Source organism: Pimephales promelas, chromosome 14, assembly GCF_988280905.1.
Source record: "Pimephales promelas chromosome 14, fPimPro1.hap1.1, whole genome shotgun sequence".
NCBI lineage: Eukaryota > Metazoa > Chordata > Actinopteri > Cypriniformes > Leuciscidae > Pimephales > Pimephales promelas.
In genome coordinates this window covers 4108596-4129723 of record NC_142782.1, presented here as the reverse complement: position 1 = coordinate 4129723, position 21128 = coordinate 4108596, and the positions used below count along the sequence as shown (strand labels likewise).

The 21128-nt window shown below is 36.5% G+C and overlaps 2 protein-coding genes across 6 annotated transcripts in view; both read right to left on the bottom strand.

The window, feature by feature from the left end:
- pebp4 (phosphatidylethanolamine binding protein 4) overlaps positions 1-14597 on the bottom strand; it is a 142030-nt gene extending 127433 nt beyond the window's left edge. For all 4 annotated transcript variants that reach the window (XR_016146444.1, XM_089119298.1, XM_089119297.1 and 1 more), the window contains exons 1-3: positions 14462-14597; positions 14147-14264; positions 12439-12565 (exon numbers count right to left, since the gene is read on the bottom strand). Coding sequence is in view for 3 of the 4 variants with exons in the window: in XM_089119298.1 (XP_088975424.1) it covers positions 12439-12565; positions 14147-14253 (234 nt within the window). In the remaining variant the exon portion in view is untranslated. The remainder of the gene's footprint in view (positions 1-12438; positions 12566-14146; positions 14265-14461) is intronic.
- A 3474-nt stretch (positions 14598-18071) lies between these two features.
- The window catches only part of rhobtb2a (Rho related BTB domain containing 2a), a 29584-nt gene continuing 26527 nt past the window's right edge, over positions 18072-21128 (bottom strand). For both annotated transcript variants that reach the window (XM_039674902.2, XM_039674903.2), the window contains exon 10: positions 18072-21007. In XM_039674902.2, the coding sequence (XP_039530836.1) occupies positions 20799-21007 (209 nt within the window). In that variant the 3' untranslated portion in view covers positions 18072-20798. The remainder of the gene's footprint in view (positions 21008-21128) is intronic.

The following is a 21128-nucleotide window of genomic DNA, read 5'->3' as shown; positions in this document are numbered from 1 at the left end:
AAGAAGATTACACACGGCTCATTAAACACACACTGTCCCTTTTTTCTCACAGTTCCCACAGAACTTTGGATCTGCCAAGCCTCTCTTGTTCTCTCGTGTTTATCTGTGGAAACAATATCTTTGCCAAGAGAAAAGGGGACGGCGGGAAGACGGAGACAGTGAAAGTTTGCAAAGGCCCCGGGGCTCTTTCAGGACCAGGTGAATCAGTGGGCTGGGACAGACTTGCATGGAGGGGGTGGAAGGCAAGAATTATGGCGCATCTTCAGAAAAGCATGCATTTAATTCCTGTAAAATGAATGCAAATCCGAAACTTTTAAGAAAACTTCAACTCTTTAAAGGACTGAGGGAAAGGAAGTTTGCGAACAGCTCTAAAAGTTCTAAATTTGGTCTCCGATGATCATTAAACAAGGTAACGCGTCGAAGCCAGCGGGTAGCACGCGCGGTCCGACGCTAATGCGAGCTCACGTCATCTCCCGATCCATCTTCCTAGCATCATTTCCTGTCCTCCCGAAACGAAAGTGACGAGAAGGCCCCAAATCCGAGAAGGCAACATTACTTCAACCTTTTGTAACGGCACAGCATGCAGGGAGGGCATCAAATGCACTGTAACCGAACGTCACAGTCTTTGCACCTAAGCGAACGAGACACCCACTCAAACAGACACCCGGCAACAATATCAGCTCACAATTCACATTAGAGGTGGCATTACAGATTTCTGACAGGCTTGCCTTTACACGCAGAACTCCTCAAATGGGATTGGGCAGATCCCTCTAAACAGCTTGCAGCCGAGTGACATTTTGTCCCCATTTCAGCAACGGTTCTGCCAGATATGATCCACCATCTAGTTAACGCAAGTGTTAGGCTAATTACTTTAGCTGCTCGAGCCTGGCCTCCGATGCTCCGTGCAGCATCAATTCTCCGGCAAACGCTTGGCGGTTTCCAGGCTTCGTATAAATAGAAATTTAATTTCTGTATGTTTATCCTGGCATCCTCTGCGGCAAAGGCATATTCCCGAGCCTGATGGATTATTGCATCTTTGAACTTTAAAATATCTGTCAATGTAGGGAAAAGGCACAAAGTAGAATCTCGACTTTAATGAGATTTGTAAGTGACAAACGAGAGATTAATGGTGTAAGTCGATGTAATTCCATCTTTCCAAATGTGTCTCCCATACCTTTTCGACTGACTTTTCTCTGTTTGTCTTTGGCTCATTTTTTTTTTTCTTTTTTTCTAGGTTTGATGTAAAGCGGAAATTTAAATGAAGGTAAAGTGGCATGAAGAATCTTAATAAAGATGCATTGTTTGAATTAGAAAAAGTGTGGTAGCTGATGGGAAAAACTGAAAGATAAACAACTAGTGAGATAATAGTTGGTATTTAATATACAGCTGGAGGTGTGGCCTCTACTAAGTTTGCTTCACTATATTAGTGAGGACATTGCATAGACCTCCATTGATTTTATTTCAGGTTAATTATATTGTTATATTTAAGTGTTTAATAACCAATATTGATAACTCATTTTTAAAACTTCTGAAGGTAACCAGCCAACTATAAGAGACTAATAATACACGGAATAATAATAAAAAGTCTAGAAAGTCATGCAAGCGACATAACCTTGAGTTTATTTGATAAATGTTTAAGTGGAAAAGTGTTAATATATATATATATATATATCTGTGAAAAAAACATTCAAGCTGATTATCAACTTGTCTATCTCAGCAGTATTACAATTAGAAAAATGAACTGCAGAATATTTTGTCATTTGTCTCTTTTGCTCTAATGACAGCGGCAGTTGCTTGAACTCCACAAGTTGCATCTTGTGCTTCAATGGAAACAAGAAAATCTGACCATCAGTCACATGATCAATGACACAAAGTTGCTAAAGTGACCAAGAAATAGTGCAGCATATCAAATTCAGCTTTCATCCAGGTTTTGAATTAATCAATTACAGATAAGTAGACTCTCAGACTTTTAAACTGGACCTATTCCCCTCTTTACAAGATGCAATATAAGTCTTCAGGGATGTTCACAAAGAACGCGTTTTTCCATTCCAATGTGCTACTTTTCCATGGTTTTTCTATGTACACACATGCTAGACGGACACGTATGACCGTTGCACTCGTGTCTTGCACTCGGCATTCTCAAAACGTGGCGCTTAAGTTAAAATAAGTTCCACTTTTAAAAAGATGCACATCGAGACCTTGCCTTACTTAAGTGTAACTTTACATTCAAATGAGCTGCAGCTCCCGACCCTCTTTCCAGAAGAGAAGTCTGTGCCTTTACAGCTAATTCCTCAAAAACAAAACAGGAGAAACAGTGTGGGGCGTTTTCCAAATAATGCATTTTGCTTTCCACTGTGCTGCTTTTTCATTATTTTCTATGTAAACGGGCAAGATGGACCTTGCGTGTTTTTTTTTATTTCTCCTCCTATTTCAGGTCATTCACATACAAAGTGCCTTTGCATTTAAAAATGAGATGTGGGTAGTGAAAAATGCAAGACGAGTTTTTTAAAAAGATAAAGTTCTTTTAACTTGAGCACTGCACTTTTAGTTTCCTGTGTGAGATAAGATGCAAGCGGAATGATCAAACGCATCTGTCTACCGCGTTTACATGGAAAAGCAATGGAAAAATAACGCCACAGTGGAACGTAAAAACACGTTCTGTGTTCATTGAGACAGTCAACAACAGAGCGTTTATATTGTCTCAGCTACGTGATAAACATTCTTGCGTTTCCATTAGCTGTCCTAGCGAGGAGATAAACATGGCGGACTGTGTTCAGTTCACTCAGGGGAGGAGCGAAGCTGCTGATAGGCCAGATTCTGTCACCAGTCGTGGACTGTTACACAATCACGTCACAATGCATAAAAAACGCAAACAACTCATTTTAAGGCACGGTTTAAGAGGCACGGTTTATGGGGAATATAAAAAAAGGAGTGGGTGGATTTTTACCATTATATGGTAATGAATCTCAGTACTTAAGTAAAAGTGTACAAATAAGCACAGACATATTTAATTTAGTAAAAGTAGAAGTACCACAATGACAGCCCTACTTATACAGATGCTTCAGGATTGAGCATTAAGCTTTGTATTAGTAGAAAACCTGTAGTATTTTCGAATTACCGTGCTTTCCACGTTCATATCCCCCTGAGACGATCGTCATTTTGCGTCAACTGAGGATTTTTTTGGCCAGAGGCTAAAGACTACAGCCAGTAGTCGGGTTTGTCCTGAATGTCCTCAACCCGCCCATAGAGGGGGCTCTCACTCACAGAATGAATACATACAGTAGGGTCAGCCATCTTTTTTTGGAAGCTAAGCTAGCAGGCTCTTGTTCTGTGGAGAAAGCTGAGTAGTAGGGGTTACCATCCTCTTTTTATTCAGCTTTTGCTTTCTGCAGTCGCCATTCATTGTTTACATGCACAGCTTTTGTTTCAATCTGACTGAATTCATTTTGATTGGTGAATCTGACTGTAGTGTTCACATGAACGCTAAACAAGTGATCGGTTGATGTGTGTTTTAACATTGCTAAGAAAATTCCCGCTCCTCCGTGAGAGATACGAGACCGGTGCGTCTCACAGGTGTCGCTCATCGGTAATCACGCCACCGGCCTCGCGCCATTCTCCCGCGGCCCTCACTCGCCCCGCTCGCCACAGTAAACATGATGAACGGCGTCGGCGACTGTAGAACGCAAAAGCCCAATCCCGGACATTTTGGGTGATCTCCCAATCCCAGGCAGACTCATCACAAGAAAGAGTGTGTCCGAGAGCGCGCTCAACTGCGCGAGAGAGACCAAGTGTGTACAAGCATTATATAGTTTGTTTATAAATAAATACAAATTTCAGCATTACATTAATCTCTGTTGCCTATTGGTATCATTTGCAACGTTTTAATGAATTTACATGGTTATACAAATAAAATCTAATAAATAACCTGCAGGGAACGTTCTGGGAATTTGGATTCAGGAGCACTTCTTGTTAAACTGTTTATCATTTTAATTTTCACTACAAAGAGTATATGTATATTTTTTTATTATTATTTATTCGTTTTTTGGTAAATTTAAGCATCATTTATTTTTAGACTTATTTGTTGGCCAGCTGTGGTCTGTGCAATATTAAATATTAAAAGTTCTAAACCTAAACCTAAAATTATGTTATACTATAGTAATGATAATATTTAAAATAATTATCACAGCAACATTACGATAGTGTAGATTAGTTAGAGTACAATGTTTTATAATAATAATAATTTATTCTATAGTGTCCATTTCTTTAATTTAACATATTTAATATTGGGTGCATATTTAATATTAATACTTTTATAATGATTTAATTCAGTTACTAACTCAGTTACTATTTGTGAGAAGTAACTAGTAACTATAACTAATTCATTTTTTTAAGTAACATGCCCAACACTACACTCTTATAAAAAAAAGGGTTCTATATATGCAGCATTGGGTTCTTTACTCAACTCATTTTATGCTAAAAAGGTTCAATAATGACAAGAAAGAACACTTTTGGCACAAAGGTTCTTTAAAGGCTATTATTCATTCATATATTACATTATTCTGCAACATTTTGTAGTTGTTGTTGTAGTAACTTAATATTATCTTAATCATGCTGATTTTTGTAGGATAAAAACTGAAATGGCACTCTTTGTGTGATATTGATTAATTATATTTTTTAACCACCATATCTTGAACTTTGTGATCATTAACATGCATTGCATTTTAGGGGTTCCAAATACGTAGCGCTTTAGAACCTTTTATAGAACCTTTTCTTCTAAGAGTGTACTGCCGACACACATTTATGTTCAAACACCATGTGAAAGGGAATTTTGCATAATAGGTAAGAAAAATGCCCATTTGGACAAAGAAATTGAGATCATTCGTCTATGAGGTCAAAGTTCACAGGCTCCTGGGGCCTCACAGCGGTTCACATCTCATTGCTGACTCTACCCGCGGGCTCCGATTCCTGAACCTCACTATGGAATCTTTACATTCATGATGTGCTCCAGTCTGTGAGCGGTGCACACTCCTTATACAACATGTAAATCATCTGAGTGTGTGGAAACGAGGATTATGTGGCTTACAGCATCTCTCACCGTTCAACTGAATATTCATATCAATCCTTCGCCTCTAGTAAAGAGTAGCAGCAGATGTTGGCAGTGTCAGATCCCCGGTGTGATTCACAGGCATTGTGTAAGAGCGCCTGATGATGACTGTATAAATGAGGTCCAGTGTCAAAGCAATATGCTTGTTATCATGACAAACAGATCCACAGGGGAGAACGAGAGAAACCTGGTGTCTATCCTGAATGAGAGCCTGTAATCCTACATGCCCGAGACGCCCACCTGGTTATGGCAGATTTACTATTAAACAGGCAAACAGTGACCTTCTTTCTTTCATGGAGTCGATCTCATCTAGTGGCGGGGTTTGACAAAATTTTGAATTTAAGAACTGGCTCCATTTCAATCCATGGCAATTCAGTTTCAGAGACTTGGCCACACCCAGGAGCGCCACGTCTGAGTAAAAAAACTGGCAGAAATCAAACCGTCACAGCTCTAAATGTTTTCATTGCAAATGAGTTCCACCTTCAGAAGATAATTTGCTTTAAAATGAAAAAATCTGTCACTCCAAAATAATATGATGACCATAGAACCATGACCATAAATGGCAATTGCAATTTTGCTTAATTCATTGAAATAAATATTTATTTTAAAAATATTTTTTTATTATTTATTTATCATTTTAATTGATATATTTAACTTGTTTTACTTTTTACACACACATGCACACACACACACACACACACACACACACACACACACATATTATATTGGGTGGATTAATGTAGAATATGATTATGCAGAATAAGGCATTAATATGTACTAATAAACAGACAATATCTTAGAAATATGCGTGCTAATAAGCAACTAGTTAATAGTGAGTTAATATGGTTCAATATATATTTTACAACTTCTTAGATTTCAATCTTGTATGCCTACTTAATTTTTTTAAGATTTGGAACATTAAATATAAATGTCCATTACACATTTCTATAATGTGCATTTTGAACATTTATTATTATCATAATAATAATTTTCTTATTCAGTGTGTATTAGAACTGTAGGCCAGTGCAAACATTATGTTCAACTACATGGAAATAAAACAAACTATAGAGAGCTCTAAAGCTGTTTTTTCTCTAAAGCCGAGACCATTTTCTTAAATCATATGTGCATGCTTTTCACAGCCATTATTAATAAATGTCATTTATTTATTTTTATTTTTAAATGTATTGTTTAAAATTGAATTAACAGCTCTAGCGACAACCTTTTTATGTGTAATTCATCCTAAAACACAGTGTATTACTACAAAACTAGACTTCTATGAATTATCTCCAGCCCTTCCTCTTCAAGACAGACAAATTGAAGTGGTTCGCCCACCGCGAGTATAAAAAGCAAACTCAAAACCCCCTCTCTTCCTCCATATTTCAAGAGGCCCAACAGCGAAAGACCTTTCAGGAATCCTGCATGGGTGGACGAGTGGGTTTTCCCTGGGAAAGACACTCAGGGTCTTCCGGAAAGGAACCCCACCTTCGGATGTCGGATAGCACGCTGCTACGGCACGCTGGTGTGCCAAGGCTGGCGTGGGTGAGTGGGCAGCGCTGCACTGAGACGACTAGCGGCCGTGGGCACTGCCAGGCTTAGCGATGAAGATGCCGCCCCTGTCGTCATTACAGGCAGCTCACAGAAAAGAACAGAGAGCTTCGCCGAAATAAGCCAAAAAAAGCAGGAAGTAGGGAGGGATGGTTCACATTGAAATCCTCTCTTGACGCCCCCACGCACGGTTTTAAGCACAGCGTACAAAATCACTCTCACAGAGAGAGCGAGAGAAGAAGAGATATTAGCGGCGCAGTAAGCTAGCTCAGGAGATCACATCCAGGCGCTTTCTAATCACTGTAATGGTTTAGAAACCTCATGCTCATCTCTCTTAAGCACCGAATAAAACAGTAGAAGTCCCCATATGAACCACAGGCACTGCTTTCCTATGCCAAAGAGACTTTCGACAGCTGCGGGGAGCGACAGCCTAAAAAGTTAACGTGATTTCTTAGTTTTTATGGGGGGGAGTCACAGCCTAGAATACCACCCGACAAGACCTGGAGGAAATGGATGGAGTTGAGAAGTTCTGAAATATCCCATGTGACGCGAAATGCTTCTTGATCAGCAAATAACGTGTGCCAGATCTCACGTTCATCCAGAATACAAGATTATGCACATCTTCAAATAAACATCTCCACTCCAGATATCTTTAAGAGCAGCACGTCGCACATGCCAAACGTATCCTTGCAGATGCTTTTAATCTAAGAATATGTGAAATATGCGTGACCATATTTGTATAGGCCAATTTTAGCATTTTTTTTTAAATGATCATATTGGAATAGCATCAGGGATTATTTCCAAAATGAAATAGTAAACTATTTTTTCAATACATCAATGAGAAACTGAACAGTTTTTAATAATTTGTTGGTTTCTATTTCTGAGGCTTTGTGCTAGGTAGCTCCGCCCACCTCAAAATGTCAGATTTGTTCTGATTGGCTGTGATTTCGTCAAGTGCTGAGTGAAAACAGATCAATTGGAAACTTTGTCATTGCATGTGGCGTCAAGTAACTTCAGAACCTGATTTGATATCTCGGTAACACTTTACAATAAGGTTCATTAGTTAACATTAGTAAATGCATTAACTAACATGAACTAACGATGAGCAATGCATTAGTTACAGTGTTCATTAATCTTTGTTAATGTTAGTTAATACAAATATAGCTGTTCATTGTGCATTCATGTTAGTTCACAGTCCATTAACTAATGTTAACTAATACAACCTTTGATTTTAATAACGTATTAGTAAATGTTGGAATTAATATTAACTAAGATTAACAAATGCTGAAGAAGTATTGTTCACATATTGTACATGTTAACTAATGTTAACTAATGAACCTTATTGTAAAGTGTTACCGATATCTCATTTAAAATTATAGATTGGAGCTTTACAAACAAGGACAAAACTTTATGAATATTTAGGGCTGTCAAACAATTAATCGCATCCAAAATAAAAGTTTGTTTACATAATATATGTGGGTGCACTGTGTATAATTTTATATATATAAATACACACACATGCTTGTATATATTTAAGAAAAATGTTCATGTATATACTGTGTATAGATTTATAAATAATTTATATTATATAGAAATAGAAATATTTTATGTCTAAATAATATTTTTTTTCCTTAAATATACATGCATGTGTGTGTATTTAGTGCACCCACATATATTATGTAAACACAAACTTTTATTTTGGATGCGATTAATTGTTTGTCAGCCCTAGAATATATAGTACTAGCCATCATCAATATATCAAATTTCGTCACACTTTAGTTTTAGGGTCCATTTAATTCTCACTAAATGTTAACTACGACTTTTGCCTCAGTAAACTCTTAATTACTGCTTATTAATAGTTAGAAAGGTATAGTTGTTAAGTTTAGTTGTATTGAGGGATGTAGAATATGATCGTGCAGAATAAGTTCAAATGGATCTTATAAAGTACACAAAGCCAAGATCTCAAATCGTATAAATTGTGGAAAGGAGCGAAAGATAAGATATCATTTTGATGATGTACATGAATTGAGGATATTTGTGGGTCCTGGAAAATGGCACAAGCGTTACAACACAAGTGTTGGTACATAGACTGCTGCCAATGGTCTGTTCTCCAAACTGAGAACATGTGGTATCATCACAAGAGAAACCAAAGAATATTCCATACATGACGAATCCCATTTATGAAATACTTCTCCTTGTGCATGTGTGAGAAAAAAACCTGATAACAATAATCATTTAAATAGGGCCTTGTAACAGTTCTAACAGTTTAACAGGCTATACTGGCAGTTTTAAAGGGGAAATCAGCTGCATTTTTTACTCTAGCATTATTGCCTGCTAAACTAGTCCTGATAAGGATTAAAGGGATAGTATGCAAAGTGATCATCACTTTCGGTCACACTTTATTTTAAGGTGTCCGTGTTGCAGTGTCATTCTACATTTAAGTACCAAGTAATAATTAACAACCTCCCAGTTTCACAGGCAAGGCTTAAGTTAGTCCCAGGCTAAAACGCATGCTTCAGCTGTTTTAACTGAAAGCAACTTGCACTCGCATATCTTAAAATATGTCAGTGCAATGTTTATAAAATATGTTTAAATACTTAAATATCCTAATTGAACTAAATCCTAATCCTGGCTTAATCTAAGCCTATCTGTGAAACCAGGACTTTATGCATTTACTATAGGGTTAGGGTGTAGTTTAGGGTAAGTTGCATGAAATTATGGATAATTTATTGTTATTACTACATGTAACGTGTAACAACAAGGACACTAAAAATAATGCGTTACCTCTCTTATCTTTGACAATCTCTTTATGAACTCCTTGAAGCGTCAACATTTTGATGCAATTGCAGCCTAAAGGTATTTTAATATCAGATTTATGGCTGCTTTTGTAACAGATCATTATAAAAAAAGTGTTGCCAAATTTAGTGCAAAAACAAGATGTGCTAAAACAGTCCAAGTTCATCAACCATTACCGTAAACAAACTATTTTTGACGCTGCAAGTGCCAGACAAAGATGCAATTATCTCCGTAATGGCCTGAGATTAAAATAATTTGAATTTTCGAGCACTTTAGACAGTGTTCAAACGACTGTCAACAATGTTCCTGATGCTGATAGCAACAGAGCTAGATGTAAACATTTCTCAGTGAGTGAAGTCAACAATAGTACCATCTCCCCAACGTAGATTTCAAAAGACCGTACCGTATGCAAATGCTAAAGCCTTCACTCAAACGCTTTACTTTGATGGAGCCGTTATGACTTTCGAAGACATTTCGACTGCAATGGCACAAAAGCATTATGGTCGTTGGAGTGAAAATCAAGTTCAAGTCAAGCTGAGGGTTGAGTCATTACTTGAGGACTGACGGAGGGAAATCTGTTGTTTAGTGCGACCCTTTGCTTTTGTTTTGGGTAATGAAAGCCCATTGAGAGGCGGACATGCTGGACCGCTGCCCATTTCGCTCTGTTTCAATTACCCAGCATGCCTTCAGCAGGGTAATGAGGTGGGTGTCACCGCGGGGGTAAAGCGACAACCAGTGACCGCTGCGTCGCCACTTGGCCTCTCATTTCCGTGGTGATGAAGTGTCGATTGGCAGGGTCAAGGGGGCGGGAGAGAGAGAGAGAGAGAGAGCGACTGCCGAACGAGGGCTGACACGTACTGTCTCTGAAAGCTTCTCATATTCGCGGCACAGACCTCCAGCTACCATATGTTTTTATCAGAGAGCGAACCACAAAAGGGGGAATTACGTTTGAAAGGCCGGTAAATAAAGTTGGTATTGATTTGATCTCATGTGTAATCCGTTTTGCTGTCTGACACCAAGTCCAGCAATAAAAGAGAATCATGTAGGACAGCATAATAGATAATACGACCATACATCAATTGGGGTTTGGGAGACGTGAGGGCGATAGATCATCTTCCAGCCAGACTGCTTAGCTATGGTATTTATAAACTAGCTCCAAAAATTGAAGCGGCTTTCCAATTTACAGATGCGCCGTGGTACTTTACTGCTTTTCTCCACTACAGTTGATTCTATTTCAAGTTTACCAGAACGATTCGCTGCAAGTTTGCCCGACATAGCAGCTGTCAAACGGCTCCTTCATCGGACTGATGGAGTCTTCGTCTCTTCCTTTATCTGAAACAGTTGCGTTTAAAAGACGCCCTTCAGTACATTTAAATTGTAAAAGCATTAAAGCATTTTTGATTAAATAATATGTATTGATTTTCAAATAAAGCTTATTATTAATTCTTTTTAACAGAATGTATTTGCATAAAATAGCTGAGTGAAAACAGATCAATTGGAAACTTTGTCATTGCCATCAATATAGCAAATTTAGTCACACTTTAGTTTAGGGTCCAATTCTCATTATGACTTTTGCCTCAGTAAACTCTTAATTACTCCTTATTAATAGTTAGTAAGGTATAGTTGTTAAGTTTAGTTGTATTGAGGGATGTGGAATATGATCGTGCAGAATAAGTTCAAATGGATCTTATAAAGTACACAAAGCCAAGATCTCAAATCGTAGAAATTGTGGAAAGGAGCGAAAGATATCATTTTGATGAATCGAGGATATTTGTGGGTCTTGGAAGATGGCACAAAAATAGCTGTAAACGTAAATTTATAATATTGGATAGTTGGATTAAATATGAGCTTGCTTGATTTTTTAGGAAAGCTATTCTAAAGTATAAATGTGGAGAAGAATATTGGGACAAACCAAAAGATCAAAATGCAAATATTACCTAATATTAAGTAATTACAATGTAATTATGCTGATACAAATATATATATATATATATATATATATATACACTACAACAACTGATTATGAGTTTGTTTAAAAACTAAAAGTAATGATCATTCAAAATTTAAATTATATATATATATATATATATATATATATATATAGCTTTTATTAGAATTGTATGTGTATATATATATATATTAGTGCAGTCAAATTTAGTGCAGTCAAATCGATATGAAATAAAAGTTTGTTTATATAATATATGCATATATATATATATATATATATATATATATATATAGGAAGGCCGCCAAGTCGCCTTCCACGTAAGATAGTGTACGGTCAATTATATCTTGGCTCCCGATTTGCAAAAGGCCCCAAAAAAAAGAGGCTGAAAGACCAACTAAAAGGCTTTCTTAAGAAGTGTGTGATAAGGCCCACATCCCTGGAAACAAATGTTGTGAATCACAAGCTTTGGCAGCAACTTTGTCAGAATGGAGCACAAAGTTAAGAAGACAGGAGAACTGAACATCGCCTGACTAAAACACAGCAGAGAAGCAGGCCATGCTTGTTCCTGCCCCCTTAAGACAACCAGGAGAAACTTTTATATGCCCTGTCTGTAAAAGAACCCACAAATTATAGGACAAGTCATCATCGGACGACGATGGACTACCCAGAAGAAGAGAAGAAGAAGAAGTGTGTGTGTAGAACTACAGCATTGATACATTTACATTTATGGATTTTTAATTAATAAACAGATCTCTGAAAACCTTTATTAAAATGAACAACATTTATAAAACCTGAAGACAAAATGTAAGGCATCAAAAGTGATATTAAAGTTGCCCATGTGCTTTCGATAACAGTTTTGTCTCTGTAACATGAATTAATTTCAGCACAGATACACCTCAGTTATGGAACACTTGCGCCATCTTCTGGAGATATAACATAACATACCAGTAGGACACAACAAGCAGAGGACTTTAAAGGCTAAACCAATGAGGACTAACTGACTGTGTGAGTAAAAGCATAAAGGTATGGAGTGAATTTCTCTTACCTCATCAGCACATGGCAGCTGTACTTGAGGTGATCCCCACTCCTTGCTGATCTTCTCTCTGGTCCTCTGAGGGATGATCCAGCACTTGTCAATAACCAGATCCGGGTAAATCAGCTTTAACTCTCCCCTAAAGAGTAAAACTACAGGTATGAATCATTTAACCTGTTTATAACACTCCATCATTATTCAATGAACTTGGTTTATGGTTTCCCATAGGTCATAAAGCCTGAACATAAGCTGTGAAATAGCCCATGATGGCAGAGAAAGTTGAACTAGTGAGTAAGTTGTTAGCTTTGTAAGGCTTGTTGTGTGGGTTTCGAGTGGGACCGGCTGCTTAAGCATCCATGACTCAGAGCTCTGAGGGAGTCCTACACATCCCACACCGGCCTACAAGCCAGACTTCTCAAATCAGTTCATCTAAGGAAATGTGGTTTGGAAATTAACCCTAGTCCAAAACCCCTAAAGGAAAACATCTGTTAAGGATTCCTATTGGAAGTTTAATGAACCAATCCCAGCACGATAAAAAATACCTATGTAAGACATCAGAAGGAATTTACATGGATATATATGTTTTCCTTTTCTTTTTGCTATTTTTCCCAGAGTAATTTAAGCAAAAATTTAGGATGTTTTGATCGTATTACCTAACGGAGAGTGTATTTAAGTGCAAATAATCTGCCTCGTTGACTGAGGCTATTTACACTAACTCCGCCCACTGATGTCTGATTGGGCCAGACACAATTATCGAATCAGACACAAATCCACTCTTTGCTGAACCCACTCTTCTCCCTTTCCCCATCACATATCAGATCGGAAAGGAAACAAGTTTTCTTAGTTTAAAAATAAACATGGAAAAAAAAAGTGGAAATGGAGTGTCTAACATTTATTAGTTAGGGAGGGCTTTATTGTCTCAACAAGGCGGCATCTATTCAACTTATTTTAATAAATATAGTCATTTACACTCTATGTTATTATTTCATACCTGATAATGTACAAAAACACTGTGGTACATTTCTTATAATTATAAATAGCATCTAACTACCGGTACTATTCGCACTTGCAGAAAATAGGTCAAAATGTATGTATTTTATTTTTCCATCTGTTATCTATATTATAGTGTATATATAATGTCCATATAGACCATGTTAAATATAATTCATGTTAAATAAAAACTTAATGATTCCTAGATTTATATATACTGTATATATAGGCCTTTTCAGTAAACAGTAAAGCAAAGTAAACAGTGCTTTTATGTTTTATCCATAACAATTTACAAAATAATTATTGTAGTAAAAGTTCTCTTGGAGCAACGAGGTACACACATTTACTTAATACTAATAATACTAATAATAAAACATCTTTTGTCAAACCCAAAGCGCTAGTTAGCTAAAAATGAGAACACTGTTTTGACAGATTTAGCTAACTTCTGCAGACAAATTTGTCTCCAAAGTAGAGTTAAGTAAGCGTAATTAATATTATCAGATTATAATTATTATCAGATTAAGTCACTACAATAATTTGGTATTGAGAGAAATATAATTCTGGTCGAATACAACTTGATACAATTGCTGAAAATAAGAGTGAGTAGAAAATCTGTTAGGTTGTTATATAGTGGAGCTGACATTCACTTCTGACTAAGCAAACTAAATATTGGACATATTAAAATGATCACAGAATATCTGGACAGAATGACAACATTGTGAAGTCTTACTTGCAGAAGTCAGCATCTCCTGAAGTTAAGAGCTCGTCACAGGTGGATGTAATCATGCGACACGCTGAGAGGACGCACAAAACAAGCGACGTGCAAAATAAATGCATTTCCACCGACCCTTCAATAGAAACGTGGGTGAAAGAGAGTAAATAACTTATTTCACTTTCTTTCATACATGTACAACATACTTTAAGTGCAATATTAAGACATTATGTGAGAGGAAATCAATAGCCTAATATATCATATGTTTTGTTTGTTTTTTTGACAAAAAAACGTTAAGTCTTTGATAAGGTTCATAATTTCTATATCATTTACCTGTAATTCTCGACAAACTTTAAGATATTCGGCACTGAGGTTTAACGTTAGACCTCCAAACAAGTCTAGTCGTCGACTAAAATAGTATGGTAATCGTACGTTACAAAGTTAAATTGAGAAACACATTAGAACCGCCCACTCTTCACTACCATTGGTTTCCACTGCGATTAGCGGTTACCTTATTGGTCTATAGATGCGTCAATCATTTTTTTTTTTGTTTTATTTGTTGTTGGGGTGGCAGTGCTTACGTTTTTTTTTTTTAGATTCGTGTATTAGTAGGTATTAGTGCCACATGGTAACAGGTGTTTGTTCCTCTAACAACATCTGCCTTGTCTCTTTAGTGAAAAATATATACCTGTTGAAAGCAAGATCTAAAAGCCAAAAAAAAATGTTATTCTTTAGTGTTTTTGTCTTGTTTCTAGTCCAAACATCAAACAATTCTTAAATCAAGATGCATTTAGTACTAGACAATTAAAATTACATAAGACAGTATATCTTGTTTTCAGAAGAAAAAATCTCAATTAAGGGAGGTTTAAATATATTTTTTCAGATAATTTTGATTGTTTTAAGAAAAAAAAAAAGACACCTAATTTATTTAGCCTACTTTTTTTTCTGAAAACAAGATAGACCTACTATCTAATGCCATTCTACTTATTTAGTAAATGCTTCTTGATTTAAGAATTGTTAGATATTTGTACTGGGAACAAGTAAAAAAAGCATTTATTATTATAATTTTCTTTTCAGAAATCAGAAAGGTTCTCGAGTCAAGCATCTCTTAAGAAAATGTCCGATTCATAATGAGCCGATGATTGGGCAATATGGGCTGTATTTCATTAACTTACATTTTAGTGGATGAATTTCCAGACTAATTTACCACATAGTGAAAATATACCAAACTTATGGGGACAAAACAAACAAATAAATAAATTCAAAATGCAAACTGCTAGTTTGTGTTTATTAAACACTATTTACACATTTCATGAACAGATGCTGCAGGTTTCCTGAAAATACAACCCCCTCCCCCCCAATACCAACTCATGGAAATGAGGCCTGTTTCCCATACAAATACTGATGATAGCATTCAAGTTTTTCGTTCAATCATTTGATTTCAAGGCTTTCGTGGCTTCTTTGCTGCACTGGCCCTACATTGTTGTAACTGTGCAGCAAAAACAACATCTGGTGCTGCTGACACTCTGGTTTGTGCTTCTTTGCAATGGTGGCACTAGAGCTCATTAAAATAGGATTTAAAGCAATTATTTTTAATGATTTCATCTTAAATCAAGCACAGTAGCCGATTTTTTTCTACTTTAACCTATGATAATGTATCTAATTCTGAGATTAAAATAAAAAATACATACATCAGTGGCAAACGCTGATTGGAAGTGCATGATTACTTTAGAGGGCACTTACACAGTGTATTATGCTGCATGTGCACAGTTGTCCTCAAGAAAAAATAAATATATTTAAATTTCACTGTTCATATAGCGGACTAAAACGTAAGCCTATTTTGCAAAGAGCATGACAAGGTAGTCAAGTTTTAAAAAATGTCAACCAAACGGATCCTTTTTCATTTTAGCACACACACTGGTATCATAGTATTCATTATTCTTCATCTGTAAATGGAAGCAGTTTGATAACATATTCACATGTATGATAACACGATAACATAACACCAAGACAATACAGAGAAATCACAAGGTAATTGTAAAGTAGACAAATAAACCATCTTTAACAAACAAACAACGTGACAGATTTTACACATTATGCACCTATTTGGTGTACAACACATATAATAGATAAAGGATAGCATTACATTTCAAATAGTCTCTCCTTGTGTACTTTACATTAAGGCATGGGGTATCTTCTCTGCAGCAACAGAACACAATGTCCAGTTTCTTCTTACCTAATGTCCTTACAACCTTATGTTGCTCGCAGAGAGTTTCTACAATCTGAATTGAATGAATCTGGGATGTTTAAAAACCACAAGTAAGAAAAATCACAAGAAGGATCTCCATTAATATCTCAGTTGATTCTCTAAGACTTAGACAGTAAGATTGAATGCAGGCTTTGGCTTCTCTGATTTTTCCTCTGTATTTTTCATCTGATATTTCTGCTAAGGAATTCTGGGAGAAACATCTGAGATATTTGAGTTGATATTTAAATGTGTCTAGGGCTGGAGAGTTGAAGATCCTCAAGGTTTCTCAACACATTTATTGTTCGTCATTCCCTATTTACACCTAACAATGTAAAAATGGGGGCTCGTCCGGGATATCAAATTGAAAATTGAGTGAGATTGGGGGTGGGAATCATACCCCAAGACCATCAAAACTATCAAAACTATGGTCATAACATAACTCCAATATTTACCCCTAGACTGAAGGGGAAGACGTAACAATGGGGGCTCGTCCGGGATATGAACCCACAACCTCTCGCACCCAAAGTGAGAATCATACCCCTAGACCATCAAAATATGGTCATAACTCTATAATGCCTGAAAGAGCAACCTCTTCTGGGAAGATGAAAATGTAGCTTGTCACATGATACCTGTCATATCTCAGTACATTCAAATCATCTCTCCCACATTGATTTATATAACAGTGTTACATTACTGTAGTTATAACTCAAATAAAATAAACTCAGTATCATATGCTAACAACAGACTGTTGTGATTGTCTGTGAATTGTATCCATGTACATCACACTCGCTTGTCTTTTACAGGATGATTAGACTTCAGACTGATGCATGTATAAATTCATCCATTTCCAAAATAACTTTCAAATTCCTTGAATCACTTTCAGATCAAACCTCTTCACACTTTATCTCTGTATGTTGATGACAAGAGTCAGCAAATGTTCCTGAGTGCTATTACAAATACTTAGTAAGATGCTGTAAAGTCTTCGCTTGCCCCCACCAGAGGAATTAATAGTTCATCGTGTGTATTATAATGACAGGAACTCAATCATTATCATTCTGGATCTGCATTCAAAGCACAGCATATACATATTTTGGGTGTCTAAATTAAAACATTTTTCCTCAACATTCCCTACAACAGCATTGCACGTGCAGGTCAGCTCTTATTAAAGCAGAATAACATTCTCTAATATATTTATTTGTTTACAACAGCAGAAAGTGCATAGCAGATTGCCTTTCACTCTCCTTAGAAGTCATCTGGTGCTATAAAAACTACAGTATTTTAAGTCATTCGATATTTAAGGTGCTTTTCGCTTCTATAACTATGGCATGTGCTAGATCAGAAACATTCAAATCGCAAAGGGTTTAAGTACAGTATATATGAACCATGCTTGTGGATTTCCTTCCTCCAATTGGGAGGTAATGCACCATAGTTAAAGGGTTAGTTCACCCAAAAATGAAAATTCTGTCAGTAATTACTTACCCTCATGTTGTTCCAAACCTCTGTGTGTTTATTTGTTCTGCTATACACAAAGGAAGATATTTGGAAGAAAGTTTTAATCAAACAGATCTCAATCCCCATTGACTACCATAGTACAGTAGGAAAAAATACATACTATGTTAGTCAATGGGGATTGAGATCTGTTTGATTAAAACATTCTTCCAAATATCTTTCTTTGTGTTCAGCAGAACAAATAAACACATAGAGGTTTGGAACAACATGAGGGTGAGTAAATACTGACAGAATTTTCATTTTTGGGTGAACTAACCCTTTAAGTAAATGTAAATTGTAAAACTGCATTGCATTATTCAATTGGAGAACACTTTTCTGTCATTTTCTTTCCTTAGTATAGTATAGTATTAGAATAGTTGTATAAATACCTTTTTTCCTAAGTCAAACTACTAATTATATTCATATTTTAAAGACCCTAAAGTGTCCCCTAATGGGATGCTGAAATATAGCAGATGTAGGAAACACTCTGCAACTACTTAAACGTAACATGCTGTGATGCGTCATGGGACGGTCACGGGCCTGCCCGTGAAACTCATCCAAAAGCTATTTGGAAACATTTAAAACTGTGTTTCTGTGTGTGGATTGATATCATCCACCTCATGAAGCAAATGTGAGCTTACTTTGGTAAAGACAGCAGCTAGGGCCCACACTTTGAATGTTAGTGTTGAGGCACTCTTTAGATTCCCTGTAGAGAAGCCCAGCGTGACTGTTCACCTGGGATCCTGTTTTGAAGTGTCTGGTTATATATTACAGGTTGTTGCTGTTTTCCAGAATATTGTTATCGAGACAAAAATGCAGCTTTCAGGAGGCAATCTTGATGTAAACCTGAACTTCATCTTGTGATAGCACAAATACATGACATTACGTCAGTAAACGCTGATTTTGTGTAAGCCCATAATCGTTTGATTTGCACTTTTGTCAGCTTATAACATGTGAGGTTACAATTATTAAGAGGAAACAGAGAAGAATATACATCATATATGTTCAGGAGAAACAAACAGTCCTTAAGCATTTGTCTGTTGTGCACCAGTACCATTCTTGAAAAGCCGGAGTAAAAGCACATAAAGTGGTAAAATGGGTTCAAAGCATGTTAAGCCTAATCAACAGGTATAATGTTTATAACCGCAGAAAATACACAACCATCTGTTTGTTTTTTATGTTTTTGAAAGAAGTATCATATGCTCACCAAGGCTGCACTTATTTGATCAAAAAATCCAGCGGAAATTGTGCAGTAATGTTACAATTTAAAATAACTGTTTTCATATTAATATATTTTGAAATTTTATTTATACTTGTGATCAAAGCTGAATTTTCAGCATCATTACTCCAGTCTTTAGTGTCACATGATCCTTCAGAAAACAATCTAATATGCTGATTTGTTGCTTAAGAAAAATGATTAATTATCAATGATGAAAACGTCTCGAGAAGGGAACGAAATGCTATGTAGGAATCGACACATTGGGGAACGCCAATGTGACGATTCCGACGCAGCGAGAGTTCCCTTGAAAGGGAACAGTTGTGGTGCTTATGGGTAGCATACTTCTTTTTTTTTTAAGAAAAAAAAGTTCAAATGAACAGCATTTATTTGAAATGGAAATCTTTTGTAACATTATAAATGTATTTTACTGTCACTTTTGATCCATTTAATGCATCCTTGCCGAATAAAAGTATTAATTTCTTGCTAAATTTTAGTGCACGTTAACCCGTTCCTTTCTTAGAACGGCATTTATAAGTTTGCATTCAGATCTGCCTACATCCAATCAACAAATGATGGATAGAACCGAGTCCCAGCTCTGCATAATAGTTTCACTGGGATGTATATGGAAAGAAAACATCTCTGCTTCCGTTTCATCGCAACCTTAAAGGGATAGTCCACTTAAAAATGTAAATTCTGTCATCATTTACTCGCTCTCAAGTTGTTCCAAACTTGTATGAGTTTCTTTCTTCTTCTGAACACAAAAGAAGATATTTTAAAGAATGTTGGTAATCAAACAGTTGAATGGTAGCCATTGACTTAACAAAATATAGAAGTCAATGGGCCCCATCAACTGTTTGGTTACCAAAATTATTCAAAATCTGTTATCTGGAAGAGTAAATGATGACAATTTTCCTTTTTGGGTGAACTATCCTTTTAAGTCCTGTGGCTAAACATTCTTTTTACAGTGAGCATTTGAATGTTTATTTCTTTAAGGCATTGGTAAATGCCTTAAAGTATCCACGATTATTTTCAGTGGTAATTGGCATTATGCCGTAAATAATGTCTGTGGACTTAAGTCCCACGCGGCCCTCCACTAACCATTCATCTTTAAATGTCACATTAATAATACCTTTAGATGTTAAACAATGGACACCATTTGAATCTTGAGAACGTCGGTCTGTTGAAGTGGTTTGAAAGTAGAAATTCACGTTTTTCATGTTGCTGGTTGCTCTAAAATGTTCCTGTTTGTTCTTCTCATTTGGAGCAGAAAAGCACTTATTAACATTTCAAGTTATGATAATGTGCAGTCCTGCCATGTATTTTTCTACACAGATGAAGATATGTAGCTTTTGATGATTATGTTTGGGAAACCGACGCTGAGTGTAGATTGTCTTTACACAGGCGATTGAGCAGCATTCCACCACTGCAGGATAAGATGCCACAAGAGGACATCAAAGCTGATTTGATGGAAATCCAACAAGTAAAGTAGGGATACTTTTAGTCAAAGCCTTTGTCTTCAAAGTTGCTTTGTCTTCCGTACATCCTACATCCTATTTCATTTTTTTCTTGTTCTTCAGCAGCTAAAAGGCGGGCTTGGGCATTTTGATCAACAGAAAACAGGTAATCTTGTAGAGTTGAAAAGGCTATCATTCCTTGTTGTGTGTTTATATCCCACATTTAGGACTGTTAGGTGGATTGTGCACCCTGAGAGCCAATCAGATGACTGCAGAGGAACCAGCAGAAGACGGAGAACTAGAAGAAGTTGAAGACGGAAGATGCCAGAAGAGCCACCTGCGTTTACACTGACGCTTCTGGTACAAGTAATCTTCTCTCTCACGTTCCTTACGAGACCGCTGATAGTGATCTTCTTCCTTTAGATACCACACGGGAGGCCAGCGATGTTTCTCAAAGTGCTCCTGGTTTTCTGCAAAACAGAATAAGACCGCCACACTTGCTTAATGCAGAACAAATTATAATACTGAGATAAGGGATGCCTGACATGCTGCAAAAGAAGTTGCTTTTTAGAAAAAAATAGCCAGACATCT